We start from the raw sequence: 21456 nt of genomic DNA, 5'->3' as shown, positions 1-21456 counted from the left end.
ACTTTGATCTGCAGCTTTATTATCCCATGTCCCATCCAGGGAAAAGGCTGTGATGCCTTTTGGGAAGCACACACCAGAGCAGCTGGTCTCCCCTGCAGAAACCCTGACACTCTTAAATCTCCTTCCCCACATTCCTCAGCACTGCTGGGGCAGACAGACTTGAAGCTGGATTGAAATTTTTCCCTCCATCTAATATAATCACCTTAAAAAGGAAGAATTTCAAAGTGTTTTATCTTTTGATAGGAGAATGCTCGTGGCAACTTCAGCCAGAAACTTGTTCTTCTGTGGGAAGATGCTGCAAAAATCTGGGTTGAGCTGGTGTGGGCATTATGAATATTACATTTTGTACTCCATTATTCCATATGTTTGGAGGCAGAAAAGAAAAAAGGAAGTGGAAGTGGTGCTGTGGATCAACTGAAGGCTGGTTTTAGGGAAATTTTGGGGTCTGATTAATCTTTCCTGAGTCTGTGCAGTCGAATGCATCCTAAAGCATCAGCTGCAAAGACTGTTTGATTTTGGGACAGTTGTGCTTCACACTCCCAGTTTTTGGCTGGGTTGACCCCTAAATTATAGTTTCTACTCTATAATTAAAAGCAGGTACAGCTGATTCCCATCTTTTTTGTTGGGCTGATTGATTTCTGTTTTGGGGAGCCTTCTCTTCTTCTTTCTCCTTGTTTCTCCTTCTCCTTTGTTTTGCTGCCAAATATCCAGTAGCTGAATAAAAATCAACGTTTTTTTACAAGCTTTTTAAACCAAATGGGAAACACAGAGGGAAACTTCCCATGGAATGATGTCACAAATCTGCCCAGCACTCGTTTCTGCGGTGGCTCCTGCCCAGGCAGCACATGGAAAAATCCCCTGGAGCTGGTTTCCCCCACAGTGACTCCTCTCCTGACCCTGCTCCCAGCCTGTGGTTCCCTGGGAACTGGAAGCTGCAGCTCCTCGTGTGGGTGTTGTGCTCGTGGTGTTCACATTGTGAGGGAGAACAGGGAGCTGATAAATCCCTGTATCCCTATTCCAGCCTGCAGTGCAACCCTGATTGGGGAAAAGATTTAAAATTGCATTTTTGGGGCCCTTTGGTGGGGCTGGGAGATGCCAGAGGAGGAATGGGAATCTCAGGTGGTCAGCTTTGCTCATCCAGTGATGGTAAAAATGTTCAACTTGCTGTGCTTAAAGGCACAGACCCACAAGAGAACACCACAACTGACCTAAAGCTGTAGAGAAGACTTCAAAAAATTAATTAATAGCACTAAGATTACAAGTGTGTAGTTAGTTTGAAGTGTGTAATATCACAAAGTAGAAAACTTAGAGTTTAAGGTTTTAGAATAGAAAAAAAATATGAAGCAAGATGGAAATTTTAAGACAAAGGTGAGTTATTCTTCTTTACCACCTTCTTCAAAAGTTTGAGGGATGTTTTGTTATTAGACGGAAAAGTCTGCATTGCAAGCTTCAAAAGATCAGTTGTTAGGTTAAAAAAGAAAATAATCTGTGTCCTTTTAGATAGTTTACTTTTAAAAGACCTTATAACAACTGATAGCCATTTTGTGCCTAATGAAAGATTACCAAACTCATAGTTATAAAGCTGTTTCACTAATAAAAAAAAAAAAAAAAAAACAAAAAAACAAAAAAACCCACCTAAATCCAAACATAAACAACCATTCAAATACCTTCAATCCCAAACTCAAAATTTGACAATCCAGCCCTGTGTGCAGATGCTCCCTTGCCCTTGGAGGTTTTGTTTGCAGGGTGCGTTTCTGTCACTGATGAATCCCCCCCTTCCCACCCGGAGCTGCAGAGGAGGGAGATTGGCTGCGCTAATTGCTCTGCTTTCGGTATCGCTTCCACATTTCCAGCCTGGCTCTGTCTCAGCCTCCCGGCCCAGCTGCTCCTCCTGTCCCGGCTCTCTGCCGTCCTTCCCACGCTTCTCCCAAGCGCTTTCCCCTCACTGTTAACCCTTCCCGTGCCAGGATAAAACCCCCCGGAGCTGGAGATGCTCCCAGCGAGCTCGGGTTCGTGACTCAGCCTCTTCACACCCAACTTTTAATTGCATTAATTGCATTGCACGGTTGCAAATGCTTTTTTCAGCCCAGTTTGGAGGTGATTTAATAAAACTTTGGTAAACCCATCCCTATGTTTTCCTTAGGACCCTGTGGATTGGCATTCCTGTCTGCCTTAATTTCTCCAGCAATCAAATGGAGGCTTGAACATCCCAAAGGATGTGCAGGGTTTGATGTCAGGCTGCCACAATTACCTGTGGGGTTTCATTTACCTGCTAAAATCCCAGTGGAGTGTTTGCTCTCCTCTGGCTCTCCAAAATGTATTTTTTTTATTATTCCAGAACTCAGTGACCCTCTGGCCCACCTTTTATTGAAAATCAGAACCCCCAGTGTGTAAATACCTGAACCACTCTATTTTCCAGTATTTTTTTGCCTGTCATATCCATGTCCTGCTCTAGGTTGTATCTGTTCAGGTGCTGACCCATAAGATCATTTTTTAGCCAGGGTCTTGCCCAATATTTTCCTTCCTAAGGCAGCTGTGACCATGAGTTTACTGCCCCATCAAGTGACTCTTCCTGTCCCCTTCAACTAATGGGAATGTAGTGGGATTTGGGCAATTTTAGTGTGATGTTGAATGGGCTGGAGGTTTTTCAGCCCTTGCTGCCTTGGCCAAGCTGTGCATTTAATTATACAGAATTATTTTATTTTATTTTATTTTATTTTATTTTATTTTATTTTATTTTATTTTATTTTATTTTATTTTATTTTATTTTTCTTTTTTCATTTAAAAAATATAATTTTTTATTTTATATTATATTTTAAAATATAATATAATATAATATAATATAATATATATTTTATTATTATATTACATTACATTGTATTGTAGTATATTATATTATATTATATTATATTATATTATATTATATTATATTATATTATATTATATTATATTATATTATATTATATTATATTATATTATATTATATTATATTATATTATATTATATTATATTATATTATATTTAGACTATAATATTAATTATATTAATACAATTAATATTAATTAAATTAATATTATATTTGAAATAATATATATTAATTATATATTAAGTCTGAGCTGCCTGGCCCTGGGAACAGGGGTGGTTTTTGGCCTGGAGAACACCAGGATTACCCTGAGTCTCTTGTTGAGGACATGAGGTTGTTCTTCTGAGGTTTCTTCTGCCCTTTTCTCTCTGCTGGTCCCATCCCAAGCACTTCTCTCCCCAGTCCACATCCTAAGGGGCAGATTTAAGGAGCAGGATTTGAGGGAAAAGCTGAGATGCTGTTTCAGGCTGCTCCTGCTCACAGCAAAAGCTGCTTGAGCCTGCTACTCCCCTAATGAAACCATGGAGGGGATGATTCCCCAGTGTGGGAGAAGCATTTCCCACTGACATTATCTCAGTTTAGCCTTCAGACCCGACAGGAGGATAATGGGATAATTACAGCCCGGTTTGATGTGCTCAGGCATCGCTTTCATCACAGACAAATGTTCCTGCAGAAAGGAAATGTCATCCCATTACTGGCTGATCTTTAAAACCTCCAGGTCCTCGCTGACTTTTGCCTTCCAAAATCCTCTTTTCACTCATACACATCCCCAGCCTTACCCAGGGTAGTGGCTTTGGTTATCAGGCTGATAAAGCAGGCCTGGACACTCCAAGAAATGAGAATTTACTGGTCTGCTGTGGTCACCAATTGGTGTTTGTGAGGGTCCCCAGGACGAGGTGAGAGATGAGAATTGACTCCAAGTTCTCAGAAGGCTTATATTATATTATATTATATTATATTATATTATATTATATTATATTATATTATATTATATTATATTATATTTATATGAAAATTATATGAAAATTATAAACTATACTGAAGAAAGAGAAAGGATACCTCAGAAAGCTAGAAAAGAATGATTAATAAAAGCTCATGACTGACCAGAGAGCCCAACACAGCTGGACTGTGATTGGTTATTAATTAAAAACAATTAACATGGAACCAATCAAACATTCACCTGTTGGTAAACAACCTCCAAACCACATTCCAAAGCAATCAGATAATTATTGTTTGCATTTCTTTTCTGAGGCTTCTCAGCTTCTCGGGAGAAAAATCCTGGTGAAGGGATTGTTCAGAAAATAGTCTGCAACCAATAAAAGTGTCCAGGAGGTTAAACACAGATTTGTCTTTTTAAGTGGGCTTCTCATTCAGGAGCACTGCAGGGAAAATCTGGCTGGAAATGAGGAGTGGTGCAAGTTTTTTGGGACTTGGAGCTTTGGCAACTCCCCAGTGAGATCAAGCCTTGTGTGGAATTTTATTGCTCTCCACAACCCTCCTGACAGGAGGGGCACCCAGGGGGTTCAGGTTCTCCTCCTGGGGAACAGGAACAGGATGAGGAAATGGCCTCAAGTTGCTCTGGAGGGGTTTTTTATGGGATAGCAGAGAAAATTCCTTCACCAAAAGGGTGCTCAGGCCTTGGTGGAGTCACAGCCCTGGGAGTGTGTCCTGGTGGCCAGGAAGGCCAAGGGCTCCTGGCCTGGATCAGGAATGGTGTGGCCAGCAGGAGCAGGGAGGTCACTGTGCCCCTGTGCCTGGCCCTGGTGAGGCCACACCTGCAGTGCTGTGTCCAGCTCTGGCCCCTCAGCTTGGGAAGGACGTTGGGACGCTGGAGCGCGTCCAGAGGAGGCAACGAGGCTGGAGAGGGGCTGGGAACACAAACCCTGAGAGGAACCCCTGAGGGAGCTGGGAGTGCTCAGCCTGGAGAAAAGGAGACTCAGGGGTGCCCTCATCACTCTGTACAGCTCCTGAAATGTGCCTGTGCTCAGGTGGGGCTGGGCTCTTTCTCCAGAACCAGAGGACACAGTCTCAAGCTGAACCTAGGGAAATATAGGTTGGATATTAGGAAAAAGTGTTTTACAAAAAGGGTGATAAAGTTCTGGAATGTTCTGCCCGGGGAGGTGGTGGAGTCACCATCCCTGGATGTGTTTAAAACCAGACTGGATGTGGCACTTGGTGCCAGGGTTTAGCTGAGGTGTTGGGGCTGGGCTGGACTCGATGATCTTGGAGGTCTCCTCCAACCCAACCCAGAGATTCTGTGAATTCTGTGAGTGTTCCAAAACCGTGGATGTGGCCTTGGCAGTGCTGGGGAACGGTTGGACTCGATCTCAGAGGGCTTTGCCAACCTTTAGGATTCTCTGGGGAGCATGAACCACCCAGCCCTAAAAAGCCCAGCCTGATGCAGGTGGAGACATGGGATTTCACCTGGATATTTGTTGTTCAAAATAGGTGCCTCATTTTTCATAGGGATTCACCCATCTTCCAGTTCTTGTCAAGCCTTTTGCTGCTGCTCCTAAAGAGGAGGTAAAAAAACTGTCAAACCTGGGCTATTTCTCCTGCTTTTTTTTTGCAATGCCAACATTTCCCTAATTTTTCAGTTCAAAGTAGTTGGTGGTGCAAGAAAAGAAAGGGTTTGGTACCATGTGGGAGAACCAAGACTGGATTGGGTCTGGTATTTTCTGGATATATAATCTGGAGCATTAATGGAAATTCAGTGTAAGGCTGAGCTGACAAATGGATTTTATGCCACTTCCCTCCTGGCCATGGCTCTGGAAGGGAAAGAGATCTGGGAGAAAAGTGCAGCTTTAACACTTGGATTATTTCAGTTTTATCTTGCACGTGGCTGGAAATTCTTGATGCTTAAGGCAGCGACAGAGCCGTGTCTTGGGGTAAAACCCTGACAAAATGCAGGGACTGTGGGAAATAGATTTATAGAAAACTCTTAAAGTTTGATAGAAGGTTCACATAGTGTGTGCTTGCATATGGATTTTGAGATAACAAATACTGACTTAGAAATGTTGTAGAATAAGATAGATATTGTTAAGAGAGAAATAAGAAATAAGTTTTAAAGGATGATTTTGTAAAAAAGTGTAGATATTTTAGAGAAATAGAACTATGAAAAATGTATTGTAGTAAGAACCACGAGGAGTAATTTTAGATTATTCGTTTTAAAGTATTTACAATATAGTGTGGCAAAAATAATAAGCTAAAAAATGCTTAGAGTGTATTGTAATTAGAAAATTGTTGACTTCTGATTGTGATGGTGTGAATTATAACATTTGTATTGTCTCACCCTTCTGAAACTGAAATAAAAGTTTTTAAAACACCTCTCAATTGTCCCATCTCTGAGTCAGAAAAAAGCATAGTCCAGCAGGGGGACAACCCTCAGTGCTTACAAAAAGCTCCCAAAAAAACGATGCCAGGGAAGAGAGGGAGAGAGAAAAGCTGCAGAGCCCCCTGGCTTTCCTGGGAATGAAGAAACGCTTTCAGCTCAGCCTCCCCACGCCGTGCCCTGGTGAAGGGCCCCACAGAGCAGAGACGTCTCTGCAGAGGGATGGAATGAGGGCTGTGCTGCCCTGTGGGTAACCACAGCGCCCTGCAGGAGCTGCCCTGCCTGGGGGAGGCTCAAAGGCTGCCCTGTTCCCACTCTGGGGTTTTGATCAGGAGGGGTTCCTGGGCCGAGGCTGCCAAACCCCCAAAGCCAGTGGGAAGGTGGGGAGAGGCCTCTCCTCTGTCGGCTGGGGAAATAGTTTGGCACAGCTCTTTGGGGCTGGAGGGGACGGGGAGTGGCAGCAGAAACTGCACAGGGGGAGGATTTGGGGATAAACACATGTGGGGAGGAAAAATTCGGGTGGTTTGGGGGTTTTAGAGCATAAATCTGCTCAGCTGGGGTGGTGACGGGCACTGGAGGTGGCACTGCTGAGCTGCAGGTGGAGATGGGGGTGAGCCTTTCCCAGGGGTTTTGTGCACCTGGATATTTGTTCTTGTTCACAATAAGTGCCTCATTTTTCACATGGATTCACCCATTTTCCAGTTCTTGTAAAGCCTTTTGCTGCTCCTCAAAAAATCCCACTTAATACTGAGCATTTTATCAATTATAGCATTGATATAATGTAAAATAAGATTTTTATTCTGTTTTTTTTTCTATAAGCCCAGCCTGCCCTTGACAGATACCAGCTCCCAGGTATTTGTTTACCTTCTTTCTGTTCTTCTTTCCAGCACACTCCACCAAGGAACCAAAAGGAAAAGGCGATTTCTTTCCCCTCCCCAGATTCCTTTGGTGCCAGTGGCATCCCTGATAAATAAAGTGCTGAATGTGGGGAAATTTAAAATACGATTTTTTAGGTGGCTGAATGCAACCCCAGCCCATTTTCACTGCTGTGATGCCCAAAACCTGAGTTCACGTTCAAAAGCTTTTCTGGTGAAAAGAAATAAAGAATTTAGTTACAAGCAGAGAATATTCCCATTTCCCCCCCAACCTGCTCTTGGGTTGATAATAACCATTGCTTTTCACTGTGAAGATCTGGAAGAACCCAGAATCTGAAGAACCCATTGCTGGAATTGGGGTGATGAGAGGGAAGTTTAAGGAAAGCCTAGGCAGGGCTTGGCTTTGCCTGCCAGGTCCAGTCCTGGCACTGACTGCTTTCTAAAGAGCTCCAAGCCATAAATAATTAATACCTGCTGAATTATTCAGCCTGGGTGTGCAGCAGATGAATGCAGGGAGCTGACCAGGCTGGCAATGAGTAATTATGTTAATTAACCCGTGCAGCTCACTGGAGGTGCAATTAAGTTCATCCGTCGGGCTGCTGTGATTTTTCCAGGCACAGAAATGAGATGAAATGACACAAACTAAAGCTGCAGTTCCAAGAGATGGGTTAAACCATGTGGTTGCAGTGATCAGCAGATGAGCTGTGCTCTAATTCAGGTGGATTTATGTTCCAGCAGCCCTCTGTTCCTTCAGGGGGAGAAACAGGTACATTTTTTAAAGCTTTAATCACTGCTCTCTGCAAGAACTTGAAGATGTTTCTGCAGATTTAGTAGTGCGATGTGCCAGTCCCTTCTTTTTATGTCATGTGTGTTGCTGAAGAGGAAGGAAAATTAAAGAAAAAATATTTAAAACCTATTAGAATCATGAAATGAGTCCTAATAATGCCCTCAAAATGGAAAGCTTAATTTTGCCAACACATCACTTGCCATTCAGTGGCCAGCAAAACCTGAATTCATGTTAAAAGGCTTTTCTGGTGAAAAGAAATAAAAAGATCTAGTTAAAAGCAGTGAATATTCCCGTTTCCCCCTGCTCTTGGGTTGATAATAAACATTATTTAGGGTTGCAATGGGAAGAACTGGAGAAACCCTGCTGGAATTGGGCTCATGAAAGGGAAGTTTCAAGAATGTCTGAGTTTTTCCCAAGCTGACAGGGAAAGGGTTTGCTCTGAGCTTTTCCTCTCATCAAGGAATTACCCAGGTGAGGTGAATTCTCCACTGAAGAGCTCCAAACCTGCTCCAGCTGTGAGGGATTTGGTGAAACCTTTAAATAGGAGAAGTGAGGGGGTGAAATCCATAGTTTTACCTTCTTTTAGAAAAACAGAGATGGCAGAATGTGGCTCATCCATGGGCTGGATTTTGGATTTATTTTGGTTTTGGGGCTCCCACCTCCAATTTCACCTCCTGGCAGGGATTTTATACTTCTAAAGAATTGGGTACTGGGTGGTTTCACCTGATTGATTTATTGGATTGAATATTGGATTTGAGGATTGATTAATTTTCCTGAATAATTTAATCTGCTTAGGTTTGATTTGACTTTTACAAACTTTATTTACCCCCCCCGTCCTGATTTTCTCCTACAAAAATATAGAGAAGCTTATAGAAAAGCATATTTAGAAAAATATAGAAAACCATATTTACTTAAATTCCCCCTCCTAGTGAGGCTCCTGGATTGATTTTTCTCCCACAATTTACCCCTCCATGCTCAGCATTTGCTGCTCTGCTGCCCAATCAATACTGATTCTGCTTGGAAATTGCATTCATGGTTTTTAAAAATCAGGGTTTGCTTGCAAAACTTGATTTTATCAGTGGATCTGAGCAGTTTGGGAAGTCAGGGTTTGTTGTGAGGTTTTGGGGAGGTGATGGATTAGCTGCAATTGCAGTGAAAAATTTGTGGTATTAGTGTGAGCTATTTAAATTTAATTGACTTTTCTGGGAGTTTACAAGGGAATATAAATGGAGAGTAAAAAGAGCCAGACTTCTGAAACTGGAATAACTTAAAATTCAAAGAAGTGAGACAGAAATGTGGCCTGTACAGAGGAAATAAACCCCTTCATTTTCCAGATTGGCCATTAATACTAAACAACAGGGATGTTTTGGGTCTGTGTGTCCTGAATTTTGTGTGCACACTCAGGGTGGTTGGGAGTTGAGCCAGGAATGGATGCAAATCAATGCTTTAATGTCCATTACTGCATCAAATCACTGATTCCAGCTCACATCAGATCAATCTTTTGCCTCTCTTTAAGGGGGGAACCAAGAGATGGTATTATTTACATCTGGTGTTATTTACCATACCACTGGAATGGTAAAGAAAACCCACCCAAAATGTGGTGTCTGCAGGTAGAGTTGTTGCAGCTGTGAAATATTTGTTTATTGGGCAAAATTAATATTAAGCAGAAGCAGTGAGTTGGATTGCTGTAAGGTACCTACAGACAGTGCTGTGGGTTTATAAATGCCTATTTTTATATAAATAAGCTCCTTAAGATGCCACGTGTTCACTTTTTGGGGAGTTGTAGTGAGTAACTCAAAAAAACTTTGATTAAAAAGTTGCGGTAGCCCCTTGAAGAGAAAACGAATAAATTAATGTGTTAAAGCTGGGCTTGGGCAGTAATATTGCTAAATTTTTTTTTTTTTAGTGCGGTGACTATTTTTAAAATTTTTATGTTGCATTTTGGTGGCTTTGGGGATGTTTTTTTTTTCGGTGGGTTTTCCTCGTGATGCTGTCGATGTTTGGTGTAGGGCAGCAGAGGGCGGCCTTACTCCTTGTGTTTGTGCTCTCTCCTGCCGAGAGAAACGGGGATAAAAAAGCAGGGGAAAAAGGGAAGAATGTGGGGAATGCTGTGCCTGCCCGAGCTGCGGGCCTTGTAAGGCAGCGGAGGTGGCACAGGGGCCGCGTCATGCCCAAAGCAGCGGCTGCAAACTCCCTCTGCTGAGAGCCCTGCCTTGGGAACGAGAGGGGGAAAAAAGGAAATAGTGGGTGCAAAGCAAAAACAAAGCGATTTTTGTGTGTGGGTAGGAGCAGGGGTGGTTTGGAAGCAATCAGAACCCAACAATTCCTAATTACAATGCATTATAAATGTTTTTAACCTATCAACTTTAAGCACACCATACTATAAATACTTTAAAAACCAATCATGTCAAATCACTCCTTATAAGCCCTACTACAATACATCTTTCATAATTCTAATTCTCTAAAATATCTAGTGTTTTTTTACAAAGCTACCTTCTAAAACTTGTTTTTAGCTCCATTTCTCTCTCAACAATGTCTGTCCTATTCCACAGCATTTCTGAGTCAACATTTCTTATCTTGAGGTTTACATACAGATGCACACTATGTAAGCCTTCTGTCAAGCTTTAAAAATTCTCTCCAAATCCATTTCCCACAGTTTGTGGAAGCAGGCTGTGAGTTTGCTCTCCTGCTCAGGGGTCTGGAATGTGTTGCCCTCCTGCTGCACAGTGCAGGGTCTGTGCCTTGTTTTGATCCTTCCTCCTGTGCCAGGGGCTCTGGAGGTGGGTTTGGACACGAGGTTTTGTGTGCTGGGATTGCAGAAATTTGGGAAGGGGGAAAGGGCCCTGTTGCCTGAGGTTGCTCAAGGGAAGCAGAAGAGATAAAGCTGCAACACAAAGGGTTCTTGGAGAGAAATCACCTGGTGCCAGCACAGGAGGGACCCGGAGCTGCTGCAGAGAGCCCAGGGCAGGCACCAGCATGGGCAGAGGGATGGAGCAGCTCTGCTGGGAGGAAAGGCTGGCACAGCTGGGGGGGCTCACCTGGACAGGAGAAGCTCTGGGGTGACCAAACTGTGGCCTGAAGGAGCTGCAGGAAACATGGAGAGAGATTTGGGACAAGGGATGGAGTGACAAGACACAGGGAATGGCCTCAAAATGACAGAGGGCAGGGATATTGGGAAGTAATTGTTCCCTGTGAGGGTGGGCAGCTGTGTTGCACAGGCAGATTTTGGAAAAGTATTTTAACTTTTAAAGTATTTAATGAGTGCTCATTCCTGGAGAGACAGTTTCTCTCCAGGAATGAGAACTCCTGGGATTCTCCATTATGGAACACTAAGAAGAGGAATCCACTTCTTCCAGCTAAGGGAACTGGGACATTCTGCTTGCTTGGACCCACTTTGTAATGCCAGGACACAGGGAATGGGTTCAGACTGACACAGGGCAGGGCTGGATGGGATACTGGGAATTAGGAATTGTTCCCTGGCAGGGTGGGCAGGCCCTGGCACAGGGTGCCCAGAGCAGCTGTGGCTGCCCCTGGATCCCTGGCAGTGCCCAAGGCCAGGCTGGAGCAGCCTGGGACAGTGGAAGGTGTCCCTGCCCGTGGCAGGGGTGGCACTGGATGGGCTTTAAGGTCCCATTGAACTCAAACCCTTCTGTGATCATATAAAAGATCAACACCAGCCTGGGAATCTTTCTTTCCCAACCACAGAGAAGCAGACCCAGCACACTTTGCCCTTGCAGCAGCATCACTTCCAAGAGATTGTTCCCTTTAGGTCTGAGGGAACTCCCAGTAGTTGGTGTCACAGCTCCCCAGAAGTGACAATTGTGCTGTTTTCCACACAAACCAAATATTGGGAGCTGGTGGGGAAGAGCTGCATGGGTGAACCCTCCTGGCTTGTTTGAATTCTCTGCCATGGAGAGGGGTCAAAGTGAGAGGAAAATCGGCTGGGAATGGAACTGGAGTGAGGAGGGGGAGCAGTGCCAGCCAGGAGGGAGCCCTGCACCTCAGCCAGGGGTTTGGCTGCAGATCTGCACCAGAAAGGGAAGGAAGGAGAGGATAAAAGCTCTGCCCAGCCCTGACTCACCCCGGGCACTCAGCTGAGAGCTGTTGGCAGCGCCGAGGAAATCAGGCGAGTGCTGGTCTCTAATGCTCTGATGAGTAGAGCAATCAGTCCCTGCAAACACTGACACAGAAAACGGTGAATATAAACATTTTACACACTCTGAGAGCCCAACTTGATGGAGTTCCCCCAAGCATAAATAAGAAATCGCTGTAGAAGTCAGTGGAGCGCTGTAAAACCTTTGTGAGGCCTGATGTGAGCCCTGTTTGCAGACTGTGCCTGGCTGATTCATGGATATTTCCTTGGTACCGTAACAAGCCTGGCCCTCTGTGGGGTGCAGCCATTGATTCTGAGCCTTAAATGAACACAGGGCTCAGCTGCTGTGGGCAGAGCTTTTTGGGAAATGTTTTCAGTAGCAGTGCTAGAATTGTGGCCATAAACACCTGTGGATTCCTAAATAAGAGTCTGGGGCTCCTGTGGAATATTTCCAGTTGCTCAGGATGGGCAAAGGTCAAAGATTTCAGGATAATTTCTGCCACAAATCTGTTTTTGAAAAGGAAGACAATTCTCAGTGCAATTTAAAGAAACACCAGCCTGTTCTCCAGGCATGTAAACCCCAGATTTAAAATTTGTGGTTTGTGTTTATTATTACAAATACCTGAAACAGCCAAATAATATTGTTTTTAATAAGCAAGGGAATTAAACTGGTTGTATAAAGAGACAGGGCACTTGTTCTCAATGCATCATGAAATAATGGTAACACACTGGTTATTTTCATATCGGGGGAGCGGAATTTGTGTTTATTTCTAATCCAATTTCAAATATAAATGAATTGTTTTGAAGGTTGGATAAATCAACCCAACAGACCGAGGCAATTATGGGAGGTGAGTGGTGCATTACTGGTGAGGAGAGATAAGAAAACTGCAGGGTCTGAAGGGGTGAGCAGAGGGAGCACCCAGAATTGCAAATGCTCGGGGCTGCGGAGAGGTTTGTCACTGTGAAACCCCCAAAGTGAGGGAATGCCATCAAACAGCCTCAAAATGAGGCTGGAGAAATGAGCTGCTATCCATTAATATAATTTGGGAGGGGGGTAGAAGGAGCTTCTTGTTGTTCTCACCTTCCTGAGGGTTTTGCTTTCCACCTCTTGCACCCAGAGCACTGTGACTAAAACAGTGAGGGAGGTGCAGGTCAGAGAGGGGAAAAGCTGAAACTGAGGAGTTCAGCTGTGCTCATGCTGTGTTTTAAATGAAACAGAGAAGAATTGTGGATCTCTGGTGGAACAAATCTCTTTTTTGGTGAGCCCAGGTTTTTCCCAGCACCTGACAAAGAGCAGTGCTCTGGCAGAGTTGGGATTGTTCACCTGGAGAGGAGAAGCTTTGGGGTGACCAAATTGTGGCCTTGCAGTGCCTGAAGGAGCTACAGGAAACATGGAGAGAGGTTCTGTACAAGGGATGGAGGGACAGGACACAGGGAATGGCTTCCCAGTGCCAGAGGGCAGGGCTGGATGGGATACTGGGAATTAGGAATTGGGCAGGCCCTGGCACAGGGTGCCCAGAGCAGCTGTGGCTGCCCCTGGATCCCTGGCAGTGCCCAAGGCCAGGCTGGACTTTGGGGCTTGGAGCAGCCTGGGACAGTGTCCCTGCCCGTGGATGGGGTAAAATGAGCTGAGATTTAAAATCCCTTTGAACCCAAACATTTCTGTGATTCCAAGAGTGCCCTGGGAGTGGTTGTTGCTCATTGGAGTCCCAGACAAAGGCAAGCCCAGAGGTGATTTCACGTGGAAAAGATGCAGAAGAGATGCACTCCAAGGAGGAATGTGCATGTCCCAGGGTCACTGAGCACAGGCTGTCCCCAGCATTCAGCTCTGCCTGATGAGAGGCGGAAGGAAGCTGGCCAGGCCATCCCTGTGGAAACCAGACCCAGCACATGGCTCCCACCTTCCTTCAACTGTTGCAGCTTCCCCCAGCCCAACAGAGATGTGTGTGGGAGCAGGATGAACCTGTTTTCCCAGCAACATCAACTGAGTTGATGTTTTTTACAGACTTCACCTCCGTTGCATCCTGGAGCTCATGGCTCCATGGCTAAATCTGCTTCCCTGCATTCCATTTAATTGGTCCCTGGGTTCATTTGCTGGTTGCTTATGGCTGAAAGCAAATGGAAAACTGCATTTCCAGGGCCTGCCTTGTCTAAATGCTGCTTTTTGCTCTACATAGGCAGTGCCCTGGGACTGCTGGGGGAAGCAGGGTATGGGCAGTGTCTGATTGTGGTAACTGCAGAGAGCACTGAGTGTTTATTTAGGCAGCTTGCAGAAGAAATTTCTGCTTAAGCTGAGCCTAAGGAGACTCCTTAAGGCTGCTGAATCATTTAGAACTGGTTTTTGGTTTAATTCAGCCCAGAGGAGGAAGTGTTTAAGCTCTGCCTGTGTGTGATCTTGCTGGGAAGTGGCAAAAATGAACAAATCACTTGAGGTGTGTCTGGAGAGGAGGGATCAGGATTGTGGCACTGGCTCCTTCAGGAGGGGTTGGGATCATGTGTGTGGTCCTTCCTGGAGAAAGCCTGGCCCTGAGGATGTGAGAAATGCTCCCAGGAATCCCACAGCATTCCCTTAACCCTGCAGCCACCATGTGCACCCAGCTGGAGGGCTGAGCTGCTGAAAATCCAATTTTCTGTGTGGTCATGGGAGAAAACCTTCCTGCTTTTGGAGGGCAGAGGTTTCTGTAGATGTGTGGCCAGAGATGGTGGGGAGAAGAAGTCAGAGCGATGGTTTTGGTTCCTCTGATGGAAGGAACGAGCTTTGAAGGGCTCGTTGAACTTGTGGCTACAGAGGATGATTTTCTGGTGCCATTTTTCTGTAGAGCTGTAATGAGATGAGTGATCCTGGTGTTGTTTCAGCTCTGCAGCCCACCCAGCAGGAAGCACAGCTCTGGCTTTGCTCCAGCCTGCCAAAACAACGAGGGGAGGGAGATCTCTCACCTTGTACTGACAGGAGGTGCTTTGTGCCATCCATCTCCTCCCTCCAGGCAAAGAACCCACAAAGGAGAATTTAAATCTTCAATGTGATGGGACATGTGCTTGAAACCACTGTGTTCCTGGAGAATCCTCTGCTATTCCATGCTCCCAATATCTCCTCCTTGGGTTTTGCATGGCACAAACATTCATTTTGGTGTTTTGTGTGTCCCTAATGTGATATAAAAAGCTAAATGCATTACAACTGCAGAACAGCAGATTGTTATTTTTTCCTTCGGCTTCTTCTGCAGCGAGCGATTTTTTGTTCCATTAATAAGCCTTGTGGTATTTTTCTTTTCCTTCTCATGCACTCTACCCCAGATTGATCCTGAGAGGATTTCCTGGAATGGCTGCATGCTCTTCACACTTCTCCATGTTTCTTACTGAGCATGGAAAGAATTGATGCCCTAAAGGAAAGTCACCAGGATAATCCAGTTCAGGTGTTGATTTGACTTCCAGCATGCAGGAATCAGTGGGGTTTGAATTGCAGTGCTCAAAGCTGGACATCTCCATCCATTGGTGGGGAGGAACAAATGGCTTTCAGTTTTGTTTTACAGGCTCTGGAAAGGACCAAAATAGGGAGGAGGAACATCCAGTGTCATGAGAAAATAGGTTCTGTTTTCCTAGAGAAAAGAGGCTGAAGCACTCCCCAGATGTTCATTTCCTGCTGTGGTCTTGGCAAGGCTGCTTTGCCACAGCAACTTCAGCTCCATCCCCATCCCTGGGGGCTGAATTAATTCCCAGGTGCCCCCTATAAATCTGTAGGGCCCTGTGGTCCCAGGAGGAGCTACCAGAGGCGTTTTGGGGCAATGGGAATGGCCAGATGTGCCTTAGGGAGGAGTTGGGTGTGCCCGTGTTTCAGCAGGTGGCACTCCTTGCTCTGTCTTGGGGACGTAGTGGAAGAGCAGGAGGCATCCCATGGATGAAATGTGGGGAGTCTCAGGTGTGGCCACACCTCCAGGTGCTTTTTGCAAGGGTTCAGCTGCTGTGCTGCCTCCCTCGAAATTTTTCTGCATTTTTGTAGCTCCTTGTCATCAGAAAGGTGCTGCTGTGACTGTGCAGGAAGGGCAGGAGTTTGGTTGTGTGGAGCCCTGCAGGTCACAGACCTTCCCAAAGCTGCACCAGCAGGATAATCCAGCAGAAAATCCAGCTGGTTCAACTTTCTGCTCCTGCAGATCCTTTGGGTAAAGAGTGCAGTGGATTAGGCAGGGAACAAACACCGCATCCAGGAGGAGGAAGATGTTTATGTATGTGGTCAGTGGTGCATGGCCAGCCTCTCTGTCCTGGCTGGCTGGAGCAAGGTGACACTTTCCTGTCAGGGACCGTGCCAACTCCCTGAGCCTTGCCTCAGGAATCCAGGGAGGTGTTTGCAGGATAGGCGGTGCTCAAATCCAGCTTCAGCTTGAAAAATGGCAGCTGAGCGGGTGCATTTGGTGACAGATGATCCCTGAAAAGGTTCAGGAGCAGAAGGTATCAGAACCCCGGAGCTGTGCAGAGAGGAAATATTGTGAGTGCAGCAGAGAGGAGAACCATCCCTGCTCTGTGTGATTCCCACCAGCCAGCCCTGCTGTGCCATGCTCTGGGGGGGCAGATCTCTGCAGATGCTCTTTTTTTTGGCTTCCCCAAAAAAGCATCGACATCCAGGCACACTCTGGCAGTGGAGGGAGCAGGGAAAGGCTCTGGGAAGTTCATAGCTGAAGGTTTCCTTTAGCTGTGAGCAGCTTCACCCAACACCAAGCCAGCTGGTGCATTCCTGCCATTCTTCTCCCTAAAGCTGTTTCTTTCCATTCCTTGAATCAAGCAGACAAAGCAGCTGCTTTGTTGAGCCTGAAATCTATTTATTCATTTATTTGTTTGATTGGGAGCTTTAAATCAAAAGGAATGGGACCATAGGATTTATTTTTATTGGGGTGGGGTGGTACCCTGAGATCACACAGCAGCATCTGTGCTGGCCCTGTGGTTTCTGTGCTCTGGTTTCTTTGGGAGAGCAGGGAATAGCCAGAAATAGGCAATTGCAGGCTGTCTCCCCATGGCAGAGCTCTGCTGTTGGCTTGTGAAGCCCCTTGGGCTGCTTTGGCCTCATCTTTAAACACTGGCCTTGGGGTTTGACAGCTGCTGGTTATGGTCCCAAATCTAAACCTGGGCCATAAAAATCTCCATTGAGACTCCCAAGGGTCTAATGAAAATCTGTTTCCTACCTGGAGATAAATATATATTTTAGGAACACTCAGCTAAATTCCTTGACAGCTTTATGTGCCATAATTTCTCATGGTTTTCTGTGGATCCTTTCTGTTCTGGGGCACTGTTGTCTCAGTCCTGGGCTGTGCCCCTCTCACATATTATTTTACTGCTTGTCACTGAGAAATTATACAGCAGTTTTCCCCAGGGCTGTGATTCTTTTGAAGCCTGGTGGGCTTCAGGTAACTGTATCACCTCTCCCTCCTGCAGATTTCACTTCTGCAGGGAGAAAAGCAATAAAACTTACAGCCTGTTGGCTGAACGTTGTTAAAATATTTTATTTATCACTGATTCCCAGTTTGTAGGCAGCAGGAATGCATCTGTTTAATGCCTGTTGTCTTTAAAATGGAAATGTTCAGCAGATATCTGGTACTTTTGTTCCCAGAGAGTTATGTGAGATGGAAATAGGGGGAATAGACAGTAAAAAATGCTGTCTGGACTTAAGCCTGTGGAAACAACTGGGAGACTTTGCTTTGTGCCTGGCACAAATGTATCAAGGGGACTGAAAACTGAAGAGTTTTGCATAACCCAAATTTTCCCCCCCTTTCCATGTGCATCTCAAAAAATGCAGGATCAAATGCACGGAAACCCTGCAAAGCCTCATGTCTGTGAGCAGAGGCCAGGCCCTTTCCAGCAACAGTGTGGAGCAGGGAGCGGTTCTAATTCCTCATCTGTTCTCTTTTATAACTTTATTTTATAAAGACCAGCTGCAGGTTGGGAGCTGGAGCCAGCGTGCAACAAGGTGAGAGAAAAAGGTCAAGACCAAAGGAGCTGAGCCCCATAAGCAGGGGCTGATGTCTGGCACTCCTACCTCGTGCCTGGCATGGGAGGTCAAGACAGAAACACAAAAAATACACTCAGGGCTGCATCCTCCACAAAAAATACATTCAGGGCTGCATCCTCCTCAAGTCCAACTCCTTGAGAGTGAACAGAAACAGCTGCTGAAGGAACAGAAACAGCTGCTGGAAACCTGTGAGCATGAAGCTGTGCCAGTGCCCCAGTGCTGCACAAGCTTTGGTGAGGTTCTTACACTCTGGGGCTTTCATCACTGGCTCCTCCAGGCTGGATGGTTTGATCAGGAACCCCCAAAACAGCTCAGACCCCCTGTTTGTTCCCCAGAGAGCCAAGGCTGCAGCTGTGCTCTCAGGGTGAGCACTGCTGGCCCTTCAGCGCCTGGCAAATGGAAGAACCCAGAATCGTTTGGCACAGAGGGCTTGGCCACTCTGGCTCATTTGTTTGATTTTGTTATTTCTGTGCTGCAGCCCCGTGGGCTATATGGCAGAGGTAGGGCTACACAGGAAACCTGAGTGCATGAAGGAAAACCCTGCACTCTGAGGAATCTGATCAGTTTGGTAAGGCAGAAACTCGGGCTTTCACATTTGGGCTAGGCAGAAAATCTCCGAGATTTTAAGTTAAGGTTGTTTTTTTTTTTTTTTTTTTTTCTCAGCGCTCTGAAAGCCAGATGCCCTGCCTCCTCCAGGCTTTTCCAGTGCAGACAGACTTGACCGATATTCCCGTGAAAATCTGGGTTTTTGGAGCCCGGAGCTTGCTGAGGCTTGAGGAGGAGCCATGCCAGACGCTGGCTTGTGCGAAAACAACACAACCCGGCTCTTTAAAAGCAAAGTAAAGGGGGGATAAGTTCTTTAAGGAGAAGCGGAGGGAGGGGAGCAGCACGGCAGGTGTGCGCGGCTCGAAGCGCAGCACAAGGCCGGCAGGGCAGGCACCGCTCGCTGCTCCCGGCCGGTCCCCTCCCTCCCTCCCTTCCATCCCTCCATCCATCCCTCCGTGCTCGCAGCCCGCGGGGCGTGGGCGGCGCGGGGCGCGGCGGGGCCGGCGGGAGGGAGCGGGGCGAGCATGTGCATCCTCCCCGCCGCCCCTGCCTCCCTCCCGCCTCCCCTCGCTCGCCGCTCGCCGCCGCGGGTGTGTGTGTGTCTGTGTGTGTGTCTCGGCTCCCTCGGCAGCCCGGCCTGACGCAGGCGGATCCACATCGCCCCTGACAACACCCCGGCTCCGGAGCGCCGTGCCGGGGGTCCGGCTGCGGCGGCCCCGCGGGGCCGGGCCGAGCCCAGGGGGGCCGGGGTGGCCCGAGCGAGGGGAGGCGGCCCCGGAGGGGGAAAGTTGCCCGGAGCGGCGAGGGGAGAGCGCGGCGGCAGGACCATGGGCACTTTGCGGGATTTACAGTACGCGCTGCAGGAGAAGATCGAGGAGCTGCGGCAGCGGGATGCGCTCATCGACGAGCTGGAGCTAGAGTTGGACCAGAAGGACGAACTGATCCAGAAGCTGCAGAACGAGCTGGACAAGTACCGCTCGGTGATCCGGCCCGCCACGCAGCAGGCGCAGCAGCAAAGCGCCGGCACCTTGCAGGGCGAGCAGCGGACCAAGCGCCAGGCGATCTCGGCCGAGCCCACCGCTTTCGACATCCAGGATCTCAGCCACGTCACCCTCCCCTTCTACCCCAAGAGCCCGCAGTAAGCAGGGGGTCACCCCGCCGCTCAGCCTCCCCTCTCTCCCTCATCCCGTTCCACCCCCGGGCAGGGAGCGGAGCAGAGCGCGGCATTCCCGCATCCCGCATCCTCCTCGGGTGGCCCCGTGGGGTGGGAAAGTTGCGAGCGCTGGGGGGGAAGAGTGGCAGGAGTGAGCGCCGGGGTCCCGGACAGCCCGTCCCGACCGCCACATCCCTCCGGGAGACGGGATCGTGTCGTGGGCATGGAGGGAGCGGGAGGAACGCGGGGCTCGCCGCGGGACCCCGCAGGGAGACATTCCCAGCTGGGAAACTTGGAGCCCGGCGGGATGCTGGTGTTTTGGGGACGGGGGTCCGGCAGAAGCAGGAGCTTGTGGCAGTGTCCTGGTGCGCCGGAGGGTGTGCGGGGGGCAGGGAAAGTTGCGAGGATCCTCAGGTGCCGGCGCGCCGGGGGATGCGCTGCCCCGGTTTCACACCTGCGGCAGATTAGGGAAATTAGAGCGCCTTAATGGGGGGACGGAGCTCTCCCTCGCTCGGTGCCTTCTCCTGGCCGTGCCTTTGGTTCAGCGCTCCTCAAGGGATAAAAAAGAAGGGAAGAGGTGATGAGCGGATGCTCGCCGATCCGGGCTCTGTGTGCGGGGCCGGGGCGCAACCTCCCCGTCGATGGGCAAACCTCCCTCTCCTCCGCGGCCGGCATCTTCCCCGTGTGAGGAATTCCTCGGGATGATAACCGGGAGCGCTGGCGGATCCCCGGAGCCATCCCGGTAGTGGGGAGCGTGTGCGCCGTGTGGGCTCCGGGATGCGGGGACGGAGCGGACGCTGCCCGGGCACACGGGGATGGTTCCCGGGGAGGCATGGCGGGACACGGGGGACGAGGACCTTGCTGGATGTCCCCTGAGGGGCCGTGGCGGGGCTGGCCCCGCTCCCCGCGCAGCCTCAGCCCTTTCCCGCCGCCATGGCGGGCCCCGCCGTCTCCAGGCAACTGCCCGCCCTCAGGGCGGCCGCCATGGCGGGACCCCGCCGGGCCGGGCCGGGCCGGGCCGGGTATGCTCCTCCTGCCGCCCCGCCGCTTCTCATTCCCGCTCCCATTCCCACATTCCTGTTCCCGCCCCCCATTCCCACCGCCACAGATATTTTGTCCTTTTAAGGCCGTTCTGAAGGGATGGCAGGGGAGGAACGGCGGTGGCGCGTGAAATGCTTCCCCTCCAGCCCCCAAAACGAATAAAACACCCCAAAAAGTGAGCAGGGGGGGACAGGGGTGGCTGTGAAATGCCAGAGGTGTGTGGTTAACATCCGAGCATCCCTCGGTGTTAATTTCCCCCCGGAATGATGCAAAGCCCCACACGTGTCACTTTCCTTGTCGGTGTCGCTGCCCCTCGGCGCTCCTGAAGTGCAAATGGAGCTCCCAGAACTCCGGGAAGCGCCACAGGTTCCAGCCTCTGCCATACCCACTGGAATGTGTGGGAAAAGCCTTGGAATAAACGTTTTCCAGCTGGAATTTTAATCACTCCTTGTGTAAATGCAGCCCTGCAGTCTGGTGTGGGGAATAATGCCCTGCTCCTCTGGGGGAGTTGTCTCATATTGATCATCTCTGGTCAATACTCCTAATGTGGTTTACAATATCCAAGTCAACTCGTGGCTGCAGGTTGTGATCGCTCAGGTGGGGTTTGGAGCAGCCTGGGATAGTGGAAGGTGTCCCTGCCCAAGGCTGGAGACTGGAATGAGAATTTTAGGGTCCCATCCAACCCAAACCTTTCTGTGGTTACAGGAAAAGATCCTTGCAAATCTTTTCCTGAAATGTACTTGGCTCTGGGAGGAGTTGAGAGCTCTGTGTCAGC

The 21456-nt window shown here is 48.1% G+C and overlaps 1 protein-coding gene across 2 annotated transcripts in view; it reads left to right on the top strand.

Annotated features, from left to right (window-relative positions):
- The window catches only part of PRKG1 (protein kinase cGMP-dependent 1), a 389824-nt gene that overhangs the window by 9231 nt on the left and 359137 nt on the right, over positions 1–21456 (top strand). Inside the window, exon 1 of one of the 2 annotated variants that reach the window (XM_063164081.1) lies at positions 19276–19625. The exons of the other annotated variant lie outside the window; for it this stretch is intronic. Within the exon in view, the coding sequence (XP_063020151.1) occupies positions 19315–19625 (311 nt within the window). The 5' untranslated portion in view covers positions 19276–19314. Of the gene's footprint in view, positions 1–19275; positions 19626–21456 lie in introns of those variants that run through there. 2 annotated transcript variants of the gene reach the window in all.

The sequence above is a fragment of the Melospiza melodia genome, chromosome 9 (assembly GCF_035770615.1).
Source record: "Melospiza melodia melodia isolate bMelMel2 chromosome 9, bMelMel2.pri, whole genome shotgun sequence".
In the NCBI taxonomy this organism is placed as follows: domain Eukaryota; kingdom Metazoa; phylum Chordata; class Aves; order Passeriformes; family Passerellidae; genus Melospiza; species Melospiza melodia.
This window is presented reverse-complemented; position numbering and strand designations above follow the sequence as displayed.